The 16,879-nt window shown below is 47.1% G+C and overlaps 1 protein-coding gene across 1 annotated transcript in view; it reads left to right on the top strand.

Moving 5' to 3' along the window:
* The window catches only part of LOC147707749 (trypsin-like), a 33,206-nt gene extending 29,310 nt beyond the window's left edge, over positions 1 to 3,896 (top strand). The window contains exon 5 of the mRNA XM_086926605.1: positions 3,071 to 3,896. Within this exon, the coding sequence (XP_086782731.1) occupies positions 3,071 to 3,223 (153 nt within the window). The 3' untranslated portion in view covers positions 3,224 to 3,896. The remainder of the gene's footprint in view (positions 1 to 3,070) is intronic.
* Positions 3,897 to 16,879: the final 12,983 nt, after the last annotated feature.

Here is a 16,879-nt window from a genome sequence, read left to right as displayed (position 1 = left end):
AGATAATAGTGATATCATTCTCAGGCTAGATGGCAACAGCAATGCGGCCACCCCAATTGTTAGCGTGTGGCTGAGTGAAACTGAATTCAGATAAAAGCGAGGTGATAGTCCTAGCAGTCCACCTAAGATCTGTCCCTCCAGCGTGGCCTGACTCTCTGGGGCCTTTGACCTTTGCCTGTTAAGAATGTTACAAATCTGGGGGCTGTGTTTGATCATGAACTCTCCTTCGGAACATACTTGGCAAAGGTCACATCATTTCCTCCAACTGAAGATTCTCTATAAGATTGTGTCCTTTTCTACCGGAAGACTCTTATTATCCCCTTTTGCTACTGGTGGTGACTCTCTGCTAGATTATGAGGATGCTTTGTATTTAGGACTTTCTGCCGACACCCCAGTGCATCTACAGCTGGGACAGAATGCCGCAGCACAGCTTTTGCTTAAACGCCAGGGGCCTTATTTTTGAAGGCCTTGCGTCAGTTTTGCGCCGCCGGTGCGTCACTTTTTGTGACGCACCAGCGGTGTAAAAAATGCGCCTTGTTGCGCCATATTTAAAAAGTGACGCATCTAGGTAGATGCGTCACTTTTTAAACCCCTGCGCCACATTATACCTGCTTCAGGTATAATGTATGCAGAGGGGGCGTTCCCCCGCAAAAAGCCTCGTAATAGTGACGCAGTGAAATCTATGAGATTTCACTGCGTCACTTTTAGGACGCTGTTGCGTCAAAATCTTGCGCCTGCTTCACAGCAGGCGTAAGACTGACGCAAGCCCTTTCACATGGAGCTTTCCCCATGTGAAAGGACGCCTTGCTGAAGTTGCGTCACTTTTGTGACACACTCCAGCAATGCATCACTTTTGCGCTTACAGATACGTCAGAAATACTGACGTATCTGTAACTCCTTGCGACATGATGCGTCATACATTAAATATGACGCATCAGGAATGTCGCAAGGAGTGCGCAGTGAAAAGTGACGCATCGCTGTTTTCACGCAGCGATGCGTCACTTTTCATAAATGAGGCCCCAGGTACTCAACCTCTATCAGGACGCTGCAAATGCTTTATCAGCTTCCAAAACACAATCAAATTACTTTGAAAGGCTGTTTCTGTGCTTTAAGACCCTGTGTGAATCAGGTCCTTTGTTTTGTTGAAAAGTGGTCCCAAAAGGTCTCTTCAATCCAGGCCTGCCTTCCTTTTTCATATCCCTAAAATCAGGAAAGTATTTCAAGTGGGCATATCGCTTGCCTTACAGACAGTCATTCAAAATACTCACCTTCAGAAGGTGTATAATTTATGACATACTTCTGTATATGTCCAGCACCATTATTATTTTTATAACAGATAATAATGTTTATGATAATAAGGTCAATTATTAATATTATACCCATAATAATTATTATGTTTTTAATATTATTTATTATTGTTATTGTTTCTATTATTAGTGTCGTTGTTATTGTTATTGTTTTATTTATTGATGTTATTATTGATTCTGTGGTTGCACCTTCTACTTTACTCATGTGGTTCCCCAGAAAGACAAGGAAATGCGTGTACACCCTTCACATTTCCGCCCCTCCCATAAGGTCAGAGGCCACTGGATTTACAACGCCTATGGCTTCCTTGACGGTGTGGGCGCGTGAGGCGGCACTGCTTAGTGCGCGTGAGACGGCACTGCTTGGTGCGTGTGAGAGGGCACTGCTTGGTGCGCGTGAGACGGCACTTCTTGGTGCGCGTGAGAGGGGACTGCTTGGTGCGCGTGAGAGGGCACTGCTTGGTGCGTGTGCGACAGCACTGCTTGGGGCGCGTGAGAGGGCACTGCTTAGTGCGCGTGAGACGGCACTGCTTGGCTGCTTGGTGCACAGCTTGGTGCACGTGAGACGGCACTGCTTGGTGCGCGTGAGAAGGCACTGCTTGGTGCGCGTGAGACGCCACTGCTTGGTGCGCGTGAGACGCCACTGCTTGGTGCGCATGAGACGGCACTGCTTGGTGCGCATTAGAGGGCACTGCTTGGTGCGCGTGAGACGGCACTGCTTGGTGCGCGCGAGACGGCACTGCTTGGTGCGAGCGAGGCGGTACTGCTTGGTGCGCGCGAGAGGGCACTGCTTGGTGCGCGTGAGGCGGCACTGCTTGGTGTGCGTGAGACGGCACTGCTTGGTGCGCGTGAGACGGCACTGCTTGGTGCGCGTGAGATGCCACTGCTTGGTGCGCGTGAGACGCCACTGCTTGGTGCACGTGAGACGCCACTGCTTGATGCGCGTGAGACGGCACTGCTTGGTGCGCGTGAGAGGGCACTGCTTGGTGCGCGTGAGACGGCACTGCTTGGCTGCTTGGTGCACAGCTTGGTGCGCGTGAGACGGCACTGCTTGGTGCACGTGAGACGGCACTGCTTGGTGCACGTGAGACGGCACTGCTTGGTGCACGTGAGACGGCACTGCTTGGTGCGCGTGAGACGGCACTGCTTGGTGCACGTGAGACGGCACTGCTTGGTGCGCGTGAAACGGCACTGCTTGGCAGCTGCTGGGTTTGAACTTGCGACAGCAAGACTAATGAAGGGAATCTCACAGGAATGCCCCTTTGCTGAAACAGAAGCGTTCCAAAATTCACAATTCACATGAAACTCCTCATGCCTGCATAAAACAGATTATGGAACAATGGGAAGCCTAGATTCTTATTTCACATGTAAGGTTTTTTTTAAAAACGGACAGTTAATGTTTATCGTGGTGTGACATTTCTTTCCCAGGCTTCTGGAGACATATACAACCCACTCATGCTTTAACTATTGTTATTTTATCATGTTGCCAGAATCTTCTGGCAGCTGCAGACCTTACTGAGTGGTCCTTCTGTGGGTTATTGAATGATAATGCAATATTTTTTCATAAATCTTTGCATAACAAAAATGGTTGTTATAAAAACGGATTAACTTGTCAAAAATTCTAATTCTAATGTAAAAGTCCACTCTTAGACCATTCCTCCCTCGATAAGAGGCTGCAATAAATGTTTTTACACCGGGGGATGTTTGTTTTGTCAAGAAACACAAATTACAGTATCTAATGGCAAATGTTGGGGTTTCTTTTGCAGGGAGACTCAGGAGGACCCCTGGAGTGCAACGGACAGCTTCAGGGTGTTGTCTCTTGGGGACCTAGCAAGTGCGCCTCGAAGAACGCCCCAACTGTATACACCAAAGTCTGCAACTATAATGCGTGGATCAATCAAGTCATATCTAATAATTAATGCTTCGACATTATATAAGCACTACTAAAAACAAAAAGTCGTTCTTTCACCCAAAATAATGTCATAACAAATAATGTATGTTCATAATATGGCCATCTATAGTCAGGCCCACTGGAATTATGCAGCAGGGAGCACCAATTCGCGAACCACTTCACCAAGTTTTTACTAACTTTGTATCCGGTTGATCTAGAAACACATTTTTTGGGTTAAAATCAGCAGATTATGCAGCACATGATGGATTATGTGGCAATTGTGGCAAATCCATACTTATGCGGAACAAGCTGTGCCCTCGTAATCGCATACTTCCAGTGGTCCTGTCAATAATATGCATGAATCAGTCAACATATGATACATCGGTCGAACCACGAGTTGAACCAGAATGCTTTGCACCCGAAGAAGCCAGAAACTGGCTATTACATAAATGAGACAGGGGACTGTGGTGAATTTGTAATCCAGCTGAAAGTGAAAGAAAGAGCTGTAACTAGTAAAGTGTATCAAAATCTAGTGCCAATTGCAGTCTGGAGATTTCTGCTGTCGTTCACGCTTATAGTGATAGTGTAACTTCCAGTAACTTGTACACTATATCTAATAGTCCCTTCAATAACAGCGAAACTTCTATATGTTCAGGAAACTACATGATTCTCTGTACTTCCTTAATAAACATTCAAGTTGCAACAAAAAATTCTGTAGACTATTCATTCGCCGAAAACCCATTACCTTGTGTTGAAATTTTCTTGCACCAACACCACAGCACCATGATAGTGTAAATTCTTGATGTCTCTTGCACTAAAATCTTGACTTTAATCTCATACACTAAAGGTTGGTTGCATTTTGCAGTTCACTGATGCTATGGTGGTTTATTTTTCTATGAAAGTCACATGATTGCTTTTTTTCTATGTAAATCATGCTCTATCCTTAGCTTTCTGGGTAGCTACATCAACACATGGACGCTGATTCATCAAACTGCCAGTAGTAGGAGTGACATCACACCCCATATAACCTTAATGAAATGTCAGGAAGTTGCATAACCTATGACCCCAAATCCACACTAATTGACATTGCTGAAGTGCCATGATTAATATAACAACACAGAACAGACTAATGCCTACTTTAGACACCACTTATTAGGTTGCTGACATGATCTTTGAAAGTGATGGGGCATATTACTTTCCCGAAATTGTAGCAAATGAATGAAGTGAGTGAACTAGTTCTCTTCTAAGAGGGTTCAGGGTGGGTAAGTTCTGACTCCAGAACCTTTCTAAAAAATTGGAGGAATGGCTCATTTTCAAGCACAATTTTTACTCAAACATGCTTAAAAGTCACAGGCTCTGAAAGTGCACTTATTAAATATTAAAGCCCAATCATGATGTGCCAAGCCAATGTACCCTGAATCTCCTTAACTGTTGACCCAATTTTTTCAAAATATGCTATGAGTGCCCCCATATTTAGAAAATGACCTTCGTTGTGCCAGATCAGCATTTTTTCTTGGGTGGCCCTCATATGCCATGGCTGCCCCTTATGCAAAGATTGCATGGAGCATGTCAGTACCAGGATTTTGTCTTTATTGCCGTCAATATACCATGGCTGAACCTTATGCCAAAAATTGGGCCAGCATTTTGTTATGATTCTCCCTCCCCCCCCCCCTTATGCAGAGGTTATCCTCTCTTATGGCAAGAATTACCTCCATTGTGCAACCATTATTTGCCATAGGTGCCTACTATCCCAAGAGTTTCTTCAAGCATGCCAAAATCAGATTTTGGCCATGAGTGCCCATGTTGAAAGAAATACCATTTGTATACTAGTACCAGCATTTTTGCAGGGGTGCCTGTTATGACAAAAAGTTACTCCATTATGTTGGTGCCAGTTTGTTGTCACAACTGGCCATCATGCAGAGAACTGCCTCCAGTATGAAACGCCAGTATTTTGGCATGGGTGCTTATAAAGTTATGACTACTTACATTACGCCCGGGACACTGGCAGACTCAAAAGCGTAACACCACATTCACACTCAATTACATTTGCTCATTCACACTTATTCATTCCCTTCTAGTCATTCAGTCTCACTCACTTCTTTACACTCACTCTTATTCATTCAAACTAATTGGAACTCACTATTATTCAGCCTTACTATTTTTGAAATTCATATATTTTTTCTCAAATACTTGCACTCACTCCTAATAATGGCTTCATTTTCACTCGCTTTCACATATTTTCACTTACTCTGACTCGCTCATTTTTAGTCATGCATTCACATTCACTCTCACATTCACTCTTACCCTCACTCTCTCATGCTTATTCACACTCACTTCCACACATTCTCATTTATTCTCACTTCTGACTCGCTTATTCACAGTTACACTCACTTATTGTCACTCCCACTCTAACACTCCCTCAAATTAATCCTCACTCATCCATTTTCATTCACCCACTCTCACTTGCAGTCACTCTTAGTCTCACTCACTCTAAGTCATACTCATACACATATGCTTGTTGTCTCTCACACAAACACTCACACACAAGCATGCACACAACATACATTTAAAAGCATTTGTACTTACCTCAGCTACCAGTAGAGGTCCTGCTACAGCTCCTGCTGCTCCATGTTCTATTATACTAATAGTGAATAATACACAATTACATTCTATTATTATAATTTTTTTTTAACTAGCCGAAATCAAGAAGAGCGGAGCATGTCAACAATGCGAGACCACTGAGTTGTTGGCACTGATTTTGCCAGCTCTGAGGCCAGTGGTTGCAAAAGCAGTGCCAGGGGTCACAAGCTGCAAGACAGGGGTCACAGCTGCGGCCCAAAAATGATGTCAATGCATGAACATGGTAGTTTCACAGATGGTATGCATCCCTATGTTTAACTGCTGAATGTATTCTTATTACAAATTGTCTTGTCATGCTATGGCAGAATTTAGAGCAGTGCAAGGCTATGCACATATATATCATCAGAACGGGATGCCATATTACACCTACAGAGACTGTGAGCTTTGAAAATGTTTCTTTCACTTGGAGTCACATCAACCCTTAGCCTGTTTCTGCCTAACATCATTAGCTTTGGAGTTTAGAAGCTCTGCTGATTGTCCAGGGTGCCCTGCCTAACAAACAGTGCTCTTGGGAATACACTTTGGGTCCGATTCCGATGTTGGGCGGAAAGCCTCTGCCCAACATCAACTCGGAATCGGGCCCGACCAGTTTGCGGTTGGTGGTTCCGACTGACTGGTTACAATGTTACTGAACACTGTTCGGTCGGAGTCCCATTATTTCCTACGAGAGCTTGAGTTACGCCCGACAATCGGTCGTAACACAGGTTCCTATGGGGAAATAGGGTGTTTTCCGAAAATCCTGCACCCTGTCACCCCATGGTGTCTGCCACTAAGTGCAGGGTTTTACAGGGGGGGTCCCTTAGGTACCCCCTCAGACATCAACCGTAGGTCACGGAGCATAGAAGGCCCTACCAGGGCCCCCCAAAGTCACTTTCCAACAGAGTTTTCGTGTTTGACAGGCTAATGTGGAAAGGCTGTTGGAAAATCGACATTGTAATCCCGAGGGTGGAAACGCTGTCAATAGGGGTGTATGATGCGGTTCCGACCAATACAAATACTCTGCGAGTCGCTCTGTACCAATTCAGAATGACCGCGTGGTTTGAATTCTGACCGCGAACATCGTAATCGGGTGTTCAGAATGTAAACCAACCGAGTCGGTCGGAAGGGCTCCGACACGGTCGAGGAGATTCCGACTGTCAGGAGGAGGCTTCCGCCCAACATCGTAAGGGGCCCCTTCATGTTCAAACACCAATGTCATCAGAACTGCATATAGGTATCATGTTTTAACAAAAATTATTTCCTATATCATGTGCTGAGTGTCAACATACACTTTTTAAAACCCAACTCAGATTAGTAGGATACAATCATCTCAATTACTAGGTCATGAGCAATCACATTAGGAGCAGTGAATATAAGTGATTTACATTTGTTGCAGGACATTGTGGGCTAGTACTTAAAGTCTGGGGAATTTTGGATCTACATTTTTAAATGCAAGTCTATATCGCAGTCATTATATTAACATAGTTTTCTTACAACCCTCCTTGGCAAAGCTTTGCCTTGTTTACACAAGGTAACAACCAGGAGCCACAGTATACATGTGGCGCACTGACGCATTCTGCACCACCGTGCAGTTATAACTGTGCAAGGGGGACAGACAGGACACTGTGCCAATCACAGCAAATGTGCTGTTCCTAGAGCAGATGCAAACTTGCACCTCTGACAGGAACAATATATTGTTCAAATCAGACCAGCTGTTTGAATCTGCCAGACAGCCTTTCATTGGGCAGTTAGTAACTAGGCCTAAATGGCCGATGGCCGCGTGCTAGTTAGCGCAGTGAGTGACTGTAACCACCTTCAGCAAGATGCCTATGGGTACCTTGGGACCCCCTTTGCAAACTCTTAATGGAAGCTGTATGAGAGCGCTGGCTGTTTTCACCTTTACATGGCGCAAAGTCAGTGGCTGCCTTACAGCAGCCTTGCCTCTGCGTCAGTGTCTTTAATGTGGCGCAGGCACAAAAGCAAAAGATTATCTCATTTGCATGGGGTCACACCACAAGGGAATGAGGGAAGCCCCCTGGAGCTTGCACTGGTGTATATTTAGTGCCAACGAGATCTGTATTTGAGTTGGAGCTATGCAAACACCTGCGACTCCTTCTGTAATACCAAACTTGCCCCAGGGCACAAAGAGGGGGTGCTCATGCAAGTTGTACTGACGGGGAATGTTGTAAAATATAGCTCAGATAATCTAAATATTTAAACCATTTAAAGCACACATGTTGCCATTATTAACGGCTTGTCGTGCAAACAGAGTCCATGTACCTTATCGCCTTTGCCACAAGGACTTGAAAGCTGTATTTCAAAGTGGGGTATTTGTGGCTATTTTACTGCTTACATTTAAGAGTGCCTTAACTCACTGACATATCAATGATGTTGGTGTTTGGTGTGGCTAGAGTTCTTATCAAATTCAATGTGGTGCCATCTGGGTTCAGGGGTGACTGATACCTTTTGAAAGTGGTGGGCGAGCAAAGTGCCCCACCACTTCCAAAAAACCCAAAATTAGACAAACCCAGCATCCAAAAGCGCAAACAAAACAACCCATCCCTCCAAAAGCCCAAATACAAACAACCCCTCCCTCCAAAAACCCAAAATTAAACATAAACTAAACTACATGAATTACACAGTTAATATATAAGAAATAAAAAGTAAATTGCACTTACCCACGGCTATGACGCGTCCTGCTCTGAGTTCTCCTGTAGTCTGTGGAAGAAAGAGCTCCCTTAACCAGCATGGGAGCAGCGCCAGGATTGGATGGAGCTTGTTGCACCCATGATCCTTCAGGCCCTGGAGGCGAATGCTTGCTCTCCACCTAGCTGTCTAAGGCAGCTGAGTGGAGGGCTGCAAAGTGCGCATGTCAGGCGGGCCATCATAAGACAGCCGGACAAACTGACATGCGTAGTTTGGAGCGTCTGGCCAGTCCTCCATGCTGCTAATCCGCAGCAGAGGACAATCAAGACAAGCCCCTATTCCTCTAAGCTCAGGGCCAGGTTGCATCTGATGGAATCCGTGCTAATTGTAAAAAATAAAATGGCAATGAAATAATGTAATTGTCAATTTATTTTTAACAATTAGCACGGATCGCAGGGGGGTGGCGCTCCCCTGACCTCATAAAGAAACCATCGCTGTCCAGGTTATTTGGGATGCTCAGTACCCAGTATGCCATGCAATATGTGAGAAAGACAATTGGAAAATTGGAGGGAGTGGGTAATGTGGGGAAGAGATGACATTACTGTATAGGCCCTTTGAGAAAAAGAACCCAATGATGAAATTGGTCAAGTACTTGTCTGGTGTATGAGGGTTCATTTTCCAACTCACAGTTCTTTACACTACTGTCTTTGTTTTCCTTCTCCTTGTTTCCCCATTACCAAAATTGAATGTGGATTATAAGGTTTTGGTTTGTGGTATTTTTTGTACTCCTGTCGCTCTTTAGTTGTTTGATATAGTTTATCTTAGGGGCTTAAGAGCAATCTTGTTTAGCCCTTTCTCTCCCATTGTTTTGACTATATGGGAAGAGATGACGCCCATATTCTGGCATCCTGGACACAGATCAGTCTTTACAGTTCTCTCTAAGGAGTTCTGTTATAGATTTGGTTATTACACCATAAAAGAGATAATGTTTTTGGACTCTCTAGCCTGCAGTGATGTGATAATAGCCTATGGCATTCTGAGATAGCTGGGTTGAAAAAGGTTTTTTTTGGGGAGGGGGGGCTGGGGGGGGGGGGTGGTCATTGTGAACTCTGGGCTTTCAAGACAGTTTGAAGACGTTTTACATTGACGTTTTCTGCGAGCCAGGCGATTTAAGCATTTTCCATACCATAAAATAGTCAATGTAACTCATAAGCATAAGACGAGGGATAGTAGCTGTCTGGGTCAACTAAACCATGGCCTAAGAGGCCAATGAAGCCCTAGATTGTTATGTATAAAGACGCTAGAGTGCCATTCAGCATCTATGTATGTGTTTGAAGGTCCACACATAAACGGTCTATATGGAGCAGTTCCTTGATTTACTTGGGAAATTGTTCTGAGGTGCTCCCACAAGCAATTTAAAAGAACCTGGAGGAATACTTGATTCTTCAAGGTCCCTACGGTGTTGGGGCAACCACATTTGTAGGTTTTACCCCAATGCAAGGTACCAGGAAATTAGGCAGTTATTCAGTTTGTAAGGGAGTATTTGTAATGCCTCTTGGTTACAAGGAATACAGAGTGATAATAAGTTCCAAGAAGCCCGTCCTGTCACAGCTGCCTGTTGCCTCCAGCTACCAGTGGGGGAGAGGAGGACCAGGACTACTGGTCCCAGTCTCGCTCGCGGCCATTGCCACCCACGTCATTTGCCAGCACCCGGAGGTGTCTTAAAGCTGCTCGTGGGCGTCCTTGACCATCAGAGACCGGAAGAGGCTGGGCCTAGTCACTTGGTTCTTGGTTCCGGCTATTCCACTTTTCGAAACCTACGTCAAATCCCAAGGAGGAGCCTGAACAGAGTCTTCTTGCATAAGTAAGTTTGATACACACCAGTTACACTCCTCTTTTTGAAATGTCGGCTAAACTGAAATCAAGGGGGGAATGCGGTCACTCCAAAACCTCTGTATAACTCTACACTCAACTGTTTCCTACTACGGGCCTCCAAGGCCATTGACAAGGAAATTCAGGTTGCAGAGTGACGTTTGTCTGTAGAAGGTGGTTCGGCTGCTTTCATTACTGCTCCTATTGCTTAGGTCATTGTACAAACTGCACCAACAAGTGATTCTAGTTAGAACATTCATGTACACAATAAAGCCCCATCTGTCCCATTCCCTGCTCAGCACCCTCTACCACAACTAACGGCAACTCCGCAGGGTGAAACTCCAGCTAAAAAGCGAAAGAAGGCGAAAGACTTGCTCCATGGGTTATTAGGACTAGATCCAGGAAAAAGATCCAGGAATAAGTTCCGGAAGTGGCTAATGACACAAGGCAAAGATCATCTTCTCTGAGTGACTTAGACACTGTTTTGCCTCTCCACTCGAAAGGTCTTTCCCTGCAAACTATTGAAACATTAATATCATGCATAGAAAAACCATCTCCAAAATTGTTTTGCCCTTTTCAGCTAGACTTGACAAACTGGAGACAAGTATGGAACAAATTAAAAAATCGTTTGCGGATATGTTATCTGGGGCAGGGGTAAAAATGAAAATATGTGAAGGGGGCACAATTTGACAGGGGCTTACATGGTCTGGTACTTACCTAGGTCCCCTACTCCAACTACAGTCTCTGGGGCAGGGGCGTAACACAGGCCCCTGCAGCCCCCGCGGTGCAGGGGGCCCTCAACCTCCAGGGTCAGCACCGCACTTCTGTTGGGGAACTCTAGATTGAGTCTGGAGGGGGCCCCTTCACGTACCCTGAAGGGAATCCCCTCAAGGTTTGTTACGCCACTGCTCTGGGGTTATGGATGGCACCTCCCTCCCCAGGCTAACAGTATTGGAAACTAGACCAACATTTTATATTTTTGGATTAGGGAGCGTGTAACCCCCTACACCCCCCAGCCCTAGTTATTAATAAAAATCAACAAACACTTTTAAAAACAATATAGACAGAAATGTACACAGAAACTACAGATACATTGATAGACAGATGTTGTTACAGGGCTAACCTTAACACAGTCTGATACACAAGACGCTCCTACAGTAAATCTAACAATGCATGTATTTACTTTCTGCGTGTCCCATCTAGAGCCTACGGCAAAGTCAATGACTGGCAGCTCCCCCAATCCCAGTGTACTACCAATACTACTCCCGGATTAAGGTTGCGCAGGGGGTACAGCTTATTGGACGCGTACTTTCCCCCGCCCATGCCTTAAACTCCATTACGGGGGCTGCAGACCGCTGGAAAGGATGACTCCCCCGGCCCCCGCACCCCGACAGCTTACTTACCAGCTGTCACTACCCCTGGAGTTACATGGTGCTGACCGCTAATGACCATAGACAATGCTTACCAATCATGACCTTACCGCCACAGGCCAGCGTAGTTGCCCAACTACCTGGCCTCCCCCTCGCTCACTAGGAAGGTCATGTACTGCGCCTCATACTCTCCACCCAAGCTAGGATGTCCTCCATGAAAGCCTGATTCCATCTATGTGAGAGGTGCACCCCGTCTTTCAGAAGGAACTGTTCCCCCTGTGTCCTATTGACCTCAATCTAGGGGTCCTAAATAACTTATCAAATTTGTTGTTGATCCGCTTTACTGCGTGATTCAACGCTCCCACTGACTCGCCCCGCTCCACTGGAATCTAGGGATCATGTGAGACCATGCGATTATCGACTGAGGTCACTGCTTCGCTAGCCACCCTACTTCTGTGAGCAGATCTTCCACTAGCACCCTCCTACCTAATCAGGCCAAGTCATTACCCCCTAGGTGCAGGATCCAGATCGCAGGTGTTCCCTTACTTGCTTTCAAAGTGCTGTTCACCAGCTCCCTGAATTGACCTACGCACAAGCTACCCTGTCCAATAAATGATAACCTAAGCCCTAGCTGATGACCCTGGTCCTGACAGACCCTGAAAAGAAGTTCTTCAAACGGCGGACATATGACTGCCCTATCACCCAAATATCTATATATTCTTGGTGCGAAGAGTAAACTTGCGCTGCCACTTCTGTTTCCTTGAAGTTCGTTGTCCGGCGGTCTTCCGGTTGATCTTGCGGCTTGTAAGTGCGAACGCGTGCAGGCTTCACCCTGAGTCACCTGGAAAAAGAGAGCCAAGGTAAATGCATTTCCACGTTGGCATACTGCACACATTACAAACATGTACGTAGCACTATCTGATAGTGAACTACACCCTTCTCCCTGAGTCACAGGATGAAGGGAAGACTCAATTTGTACGTACAATAGACGGTCACCCTTTGCTAGAGCCTGTGCAGCCGCACATACCTCTTGTAACAGTTAGAGACCACCTACCAATCCTCTTGAGATGCTCGTCCCCTAGTTCCCTTGCTGCTGCATCGGTGGCCGCCCCTATCCTAAAAGAATGAGTCCCAAAGTCGGCAGTGTCTAACCCGGCATTCTCCAATGCTAGAACCATGACCCTCTTGAACTGGAAAACCGTGAGTGGTGACCCGTCCCTATGTATCAACAGAGGCCCCCTCGTGTCTTGGGCACGTTGGGCCATAAAGGCCTCCAGCCTGTAGAAAGGGCAACATGTAGTGTTCCCTGCCCTGTATAACACAATGCTCTCCCCCCTACCTTCCTGATCAGTTTTTTTTGACTTCAGGATGGAGATCAGCACTGAATCCTTCCCTATGTTCACGTGTCCTATCTGTAGGCCACCTAGCCAATCTTTCTTGTTTCTTGGGACTAGTTTGTCTACCATAAATGTACCGTAGAATGCAAGGCAGAATGCTGCTTGAAACAGGATTACCGTGCCTGGGTAAACACAAACCTGCGGTCGTGCCCCCACTAGCTTCCCTAGCGTTTCTAGTCCTATGGGTCTCCTGACAACCGGCTGCTCTCCCTGCAAGTGTTGCCACCCTTTCAGCGCCTGTTGCACCACAAAGTTCCTCGTGGGATCCCCCCTCCACCTATTGCAAAGAAGGATATTGCTGTGATATGCCTCCTTGCCCCTGATACTGTGCGTCCTTGTTCCCTCATGAAAGCAATATATGCTACCACTGACTCTGGGTCGTGCCACCTGTGCTCCCACTGTTCCCCCAAGAAAAGACAAAAAGCCCCTTCGTAAGCACTCCTGGTTCTGGGCGCTAGGCTCGCTGCCACGAGGTTCGATACTCGGGGACACAAAGCTGCCAAAGCTGTTCTGGGAAAGGTGTTGGGTGCACCGCTGCCTCTGGGATGTGCGACCTGAATGCCTGCATTTTAAAATGAGACAATGCATCATCCACATGGTTCAGAATACCTGGCATGTGTTTAGCTTTACAAAGGACATTCAACTTCATGCATTGTAACACAATCTCCTTCAGCAAACGCAGCATCATGCTGCATTTAGCAGTTTGGCTATGTATTCATTCCACTACCGCCATGTTATCAGACCAGAATATTACAGACTGGTTCCTCAATCCTTCAGCCCATACATACAGTGCCACCAGGATTGGAAAAAGTTCCAGGAAGCTTATGTTACTCGTGAGCCCAGAGTTCCTCCACTATTCTGGCCATCGCTGAGTCACCCACTCGCACCCCAGAATGGCCCCGAAACCTTCGCTGCCCACTGCATCGGTCACCAGATCCAGTCCTGGGGTGGACCTGGGTGGACTGGGCCACACCACTTTCCCATTAAAGTCAGACAAGAATGCTTCCCAAATCAGCATGTCCTGCCTGACTTGGTCGGACAGCCTGGTGTGATGATGCTTCTGTCTGAGGCCTGACTTGGCTTGTGCAATGGTGCAGGAGAATGGGCAAACCATTTGGATAATGTCTAGTGCAAAATTCAATTGCCCTACCAACTGCTGTAACTGGTGCAGAGTAACCTTATCTTTGTTGAGGCAGTGTTGCAGCGCAACCCCGAAATCTTTGACCGTGTCTGCTGGTATTCTAGACACCCCTTGCAATCCCCAGGAATTCAATCTTGGTGCCCGGACCCCCTGTCTTACCGGGTGCCAAAGGCACACCGAAATCCTGCATCAGGGAACAAAACTTTGGCAGGGCTGCCCCACGTTCCCCTGAGCCTGGTGCCCCTAGAAAAAGAAAATCATCCAGGTAGTGGAGCACCCATTGATGCACCGAGTCCCTCCTGAATGCCCACTCTAAAAGGAGCTGAATTTTTCAAAGTATGCCTAAGACACTGAGCAGCCCATTGGCATACACTTGTCCACGTAGTACTTCCCCTGAAATTGGAAGCCCAGCAAGTGAAAATCTGAGGGGTGGACCGACAGTAGTCTGAAAGAGGACTCAATGTCGGGTTTTGCCAGCAACGATCCGTGACCTAGCGATCTGAGCATGTCAACTGCCTGGTCAAAAGATGCATATATCACACTTCACAGTGTGTCCGCAATGAAATCGTTCACAGAACTGCCCCTAGGCGCTGAAAGATTGAGAATCAGTTTGAAATCACTTGGCGTTTTCTTAGGTACAACCCCTAGAGGAGAACATACAAAATCCTCCATTGGGATGTCATCAAAAAGTCCTGCCACCCTACCCAGGCTTAATTCCTTCTGGCAGCTGATTCCTACAGTGTGTCACCCCGTTGTAGCCCTGGGCTGGTATCCTGAAACCTTCAACAAAACCTTCTCTAATCGTCCTGGCTGCTTCGGGGCTATTGTACAGCTCTAACCAAGGTATCATGGCGCTAACGTTAACTGGGGATCTAGCCTTTCCTAAATGTTCCTCGCTATTCTTGCCTCTAGCCCCCTTTTTCTCTGGATTTTTTATGACACCTGGGCTCGGGGTGGGATGCATTACCACAGTAACCACAGGAATGCTTGAACCTACATGTACCTGGTGCCGTACTGTAGGTTCTTTTGTTATAATCCACCCTGTGTTACCGGCGGGGCCTACTTTAAAGGGCTGAAACCGAATGCGGTCAGCTACTTGCCCCCGCACGTTATCTGTTTGGGCCCTGGACAAGATGTCTCAAATGGATAAATATGTCAGTCTGGTTCCATCTTAGAGTTGGATCCTGTGCTTTTGCCCTCCTAAACTCTGTGTCATATTCCTTCCACCCATCACCTCCTTTTGTCGCGTGTGCGACGGTGATCCTATTCTGATAACATGCCATTTCAGACCCAACCTCTGGGAAACGTTCTAACATGACAGCCATGCATATAGTGAAGCCATGTATCCAATTGGCCAGGCTCTCCTCTACTCTGTACTTCAGAATAATGTTTGACCACTCTTTGTGATGTGTCCATTCCTTGTTTTTTCTGGCCTCCTCCCTCTCTGCCTCATCTATCAGGAGGAAAAACATGCTGACATATTCCCTCTTCCAGATGGTTTCCTTAATCTCTTTAGACAAATGCCGCACCAACCGTTCCCTCCCGGAGCGCATCTCCCCCAAGCCAAGTTCTGGTGCTGCCGCATCAGCCATCTTGTGCGCTTCAGTGTTATTCGCGTTGCTGCCTTCGCCACTGGGGACCGGTATTGTGGCCATGGGTTTTCCACCCCCCTGCTGGTACTGCTGGCACCTCCTTATGCTTCCATTTACCTAACTCAGCCAACAATTTCTTTGCCCTTTCGTATGCATCGCCTTCCACGGAAGTCGCCCTGTGGTGTGGGACCAGTTCCCCACCGTCTCAGCCATGGGAGCACTGCCCCAGACTGGATGCTATGTCGGGCTGAACAGGTGTGGCTTCAACTGGCCCTTCCCCTTGGAGGGCACGGGGACAATAGCTTGGCCCTCTGTTAGCCCTGTGGGCAGTGCATCACTTGAGCCCCTTTCAACTTGAAGGCTTGGCGAAGGTGCAGGTGGAACCTGCACAGCATCTCTTGGTGCCACCCCGCGCTCACAAGAGCCCCTCTACCACTAGGCCTGTGCCTGTTCCATTTTGGCGGTGGCGGGGAGTAGGTTTTTGGCAGAACAATAGGCTGCTGGGCCTCCCTTCATGCACCTCTGGACCCACCACCTTATCTTGAAACCTGTTGAGGGTCTGCCCCATTACCTCCAGCATGCGGTCCGTGCGTGACCACTTCTCATTCAACCGCACCTTAGGGGCCATGGCGAATGAGGCTACCTCAATTTGGGACCTGCCCATACGCAACCTGCAATACGCGTGGACCGTAGCCCTTGACAGATCACTGTGTCACCTCTTACCTCCAAGAAGCAGCAGCACCAGCCAACCCTTGCACCCACGCAACCAGAGCCACGACCTACTGGCTAACCCAGTAGGCTCATGTGAGGCGCCCGCTCAAACCCTCTGTGGCTCCCAGAAGCGATGAGATGCTGGCTAGCCGGTGCTGCCCAGGCAGGTTCCTCCAGTGACCACCAGCGACCTTTCTGAGCCAGGAACAGTCTTGTCCTCCCAATGATGCACGCTGTGACTGTGGAAAAAACAAACAATACTGGTTTCGCTGCGCGCCGCCCTGCGTCTGCTATTCTCGGACACCTTAGATCACCTGCAAACCAGCCTCATTTACT

Source organism: Lissotriton vulgaris, chromosome 6 (assembly GCF_964263255.1).
Source record: "Lissotriton vulgaris chromosome 6, aLisVul1.2, whole genome shotgun sequence".
NCBI classification, from domain to species: domain Eukaryota; kingdom Metazoa; phylum Chordata; class Amphibia; order Caudata; family Salamandridae; genus Lissotriton; species Lissotriton vulgaris.
The sequence above is the reverse complement of the archived record's forward strand: the minus strand, read 5'-3'. Positions and strand labels throughout refer to the sequence as shown.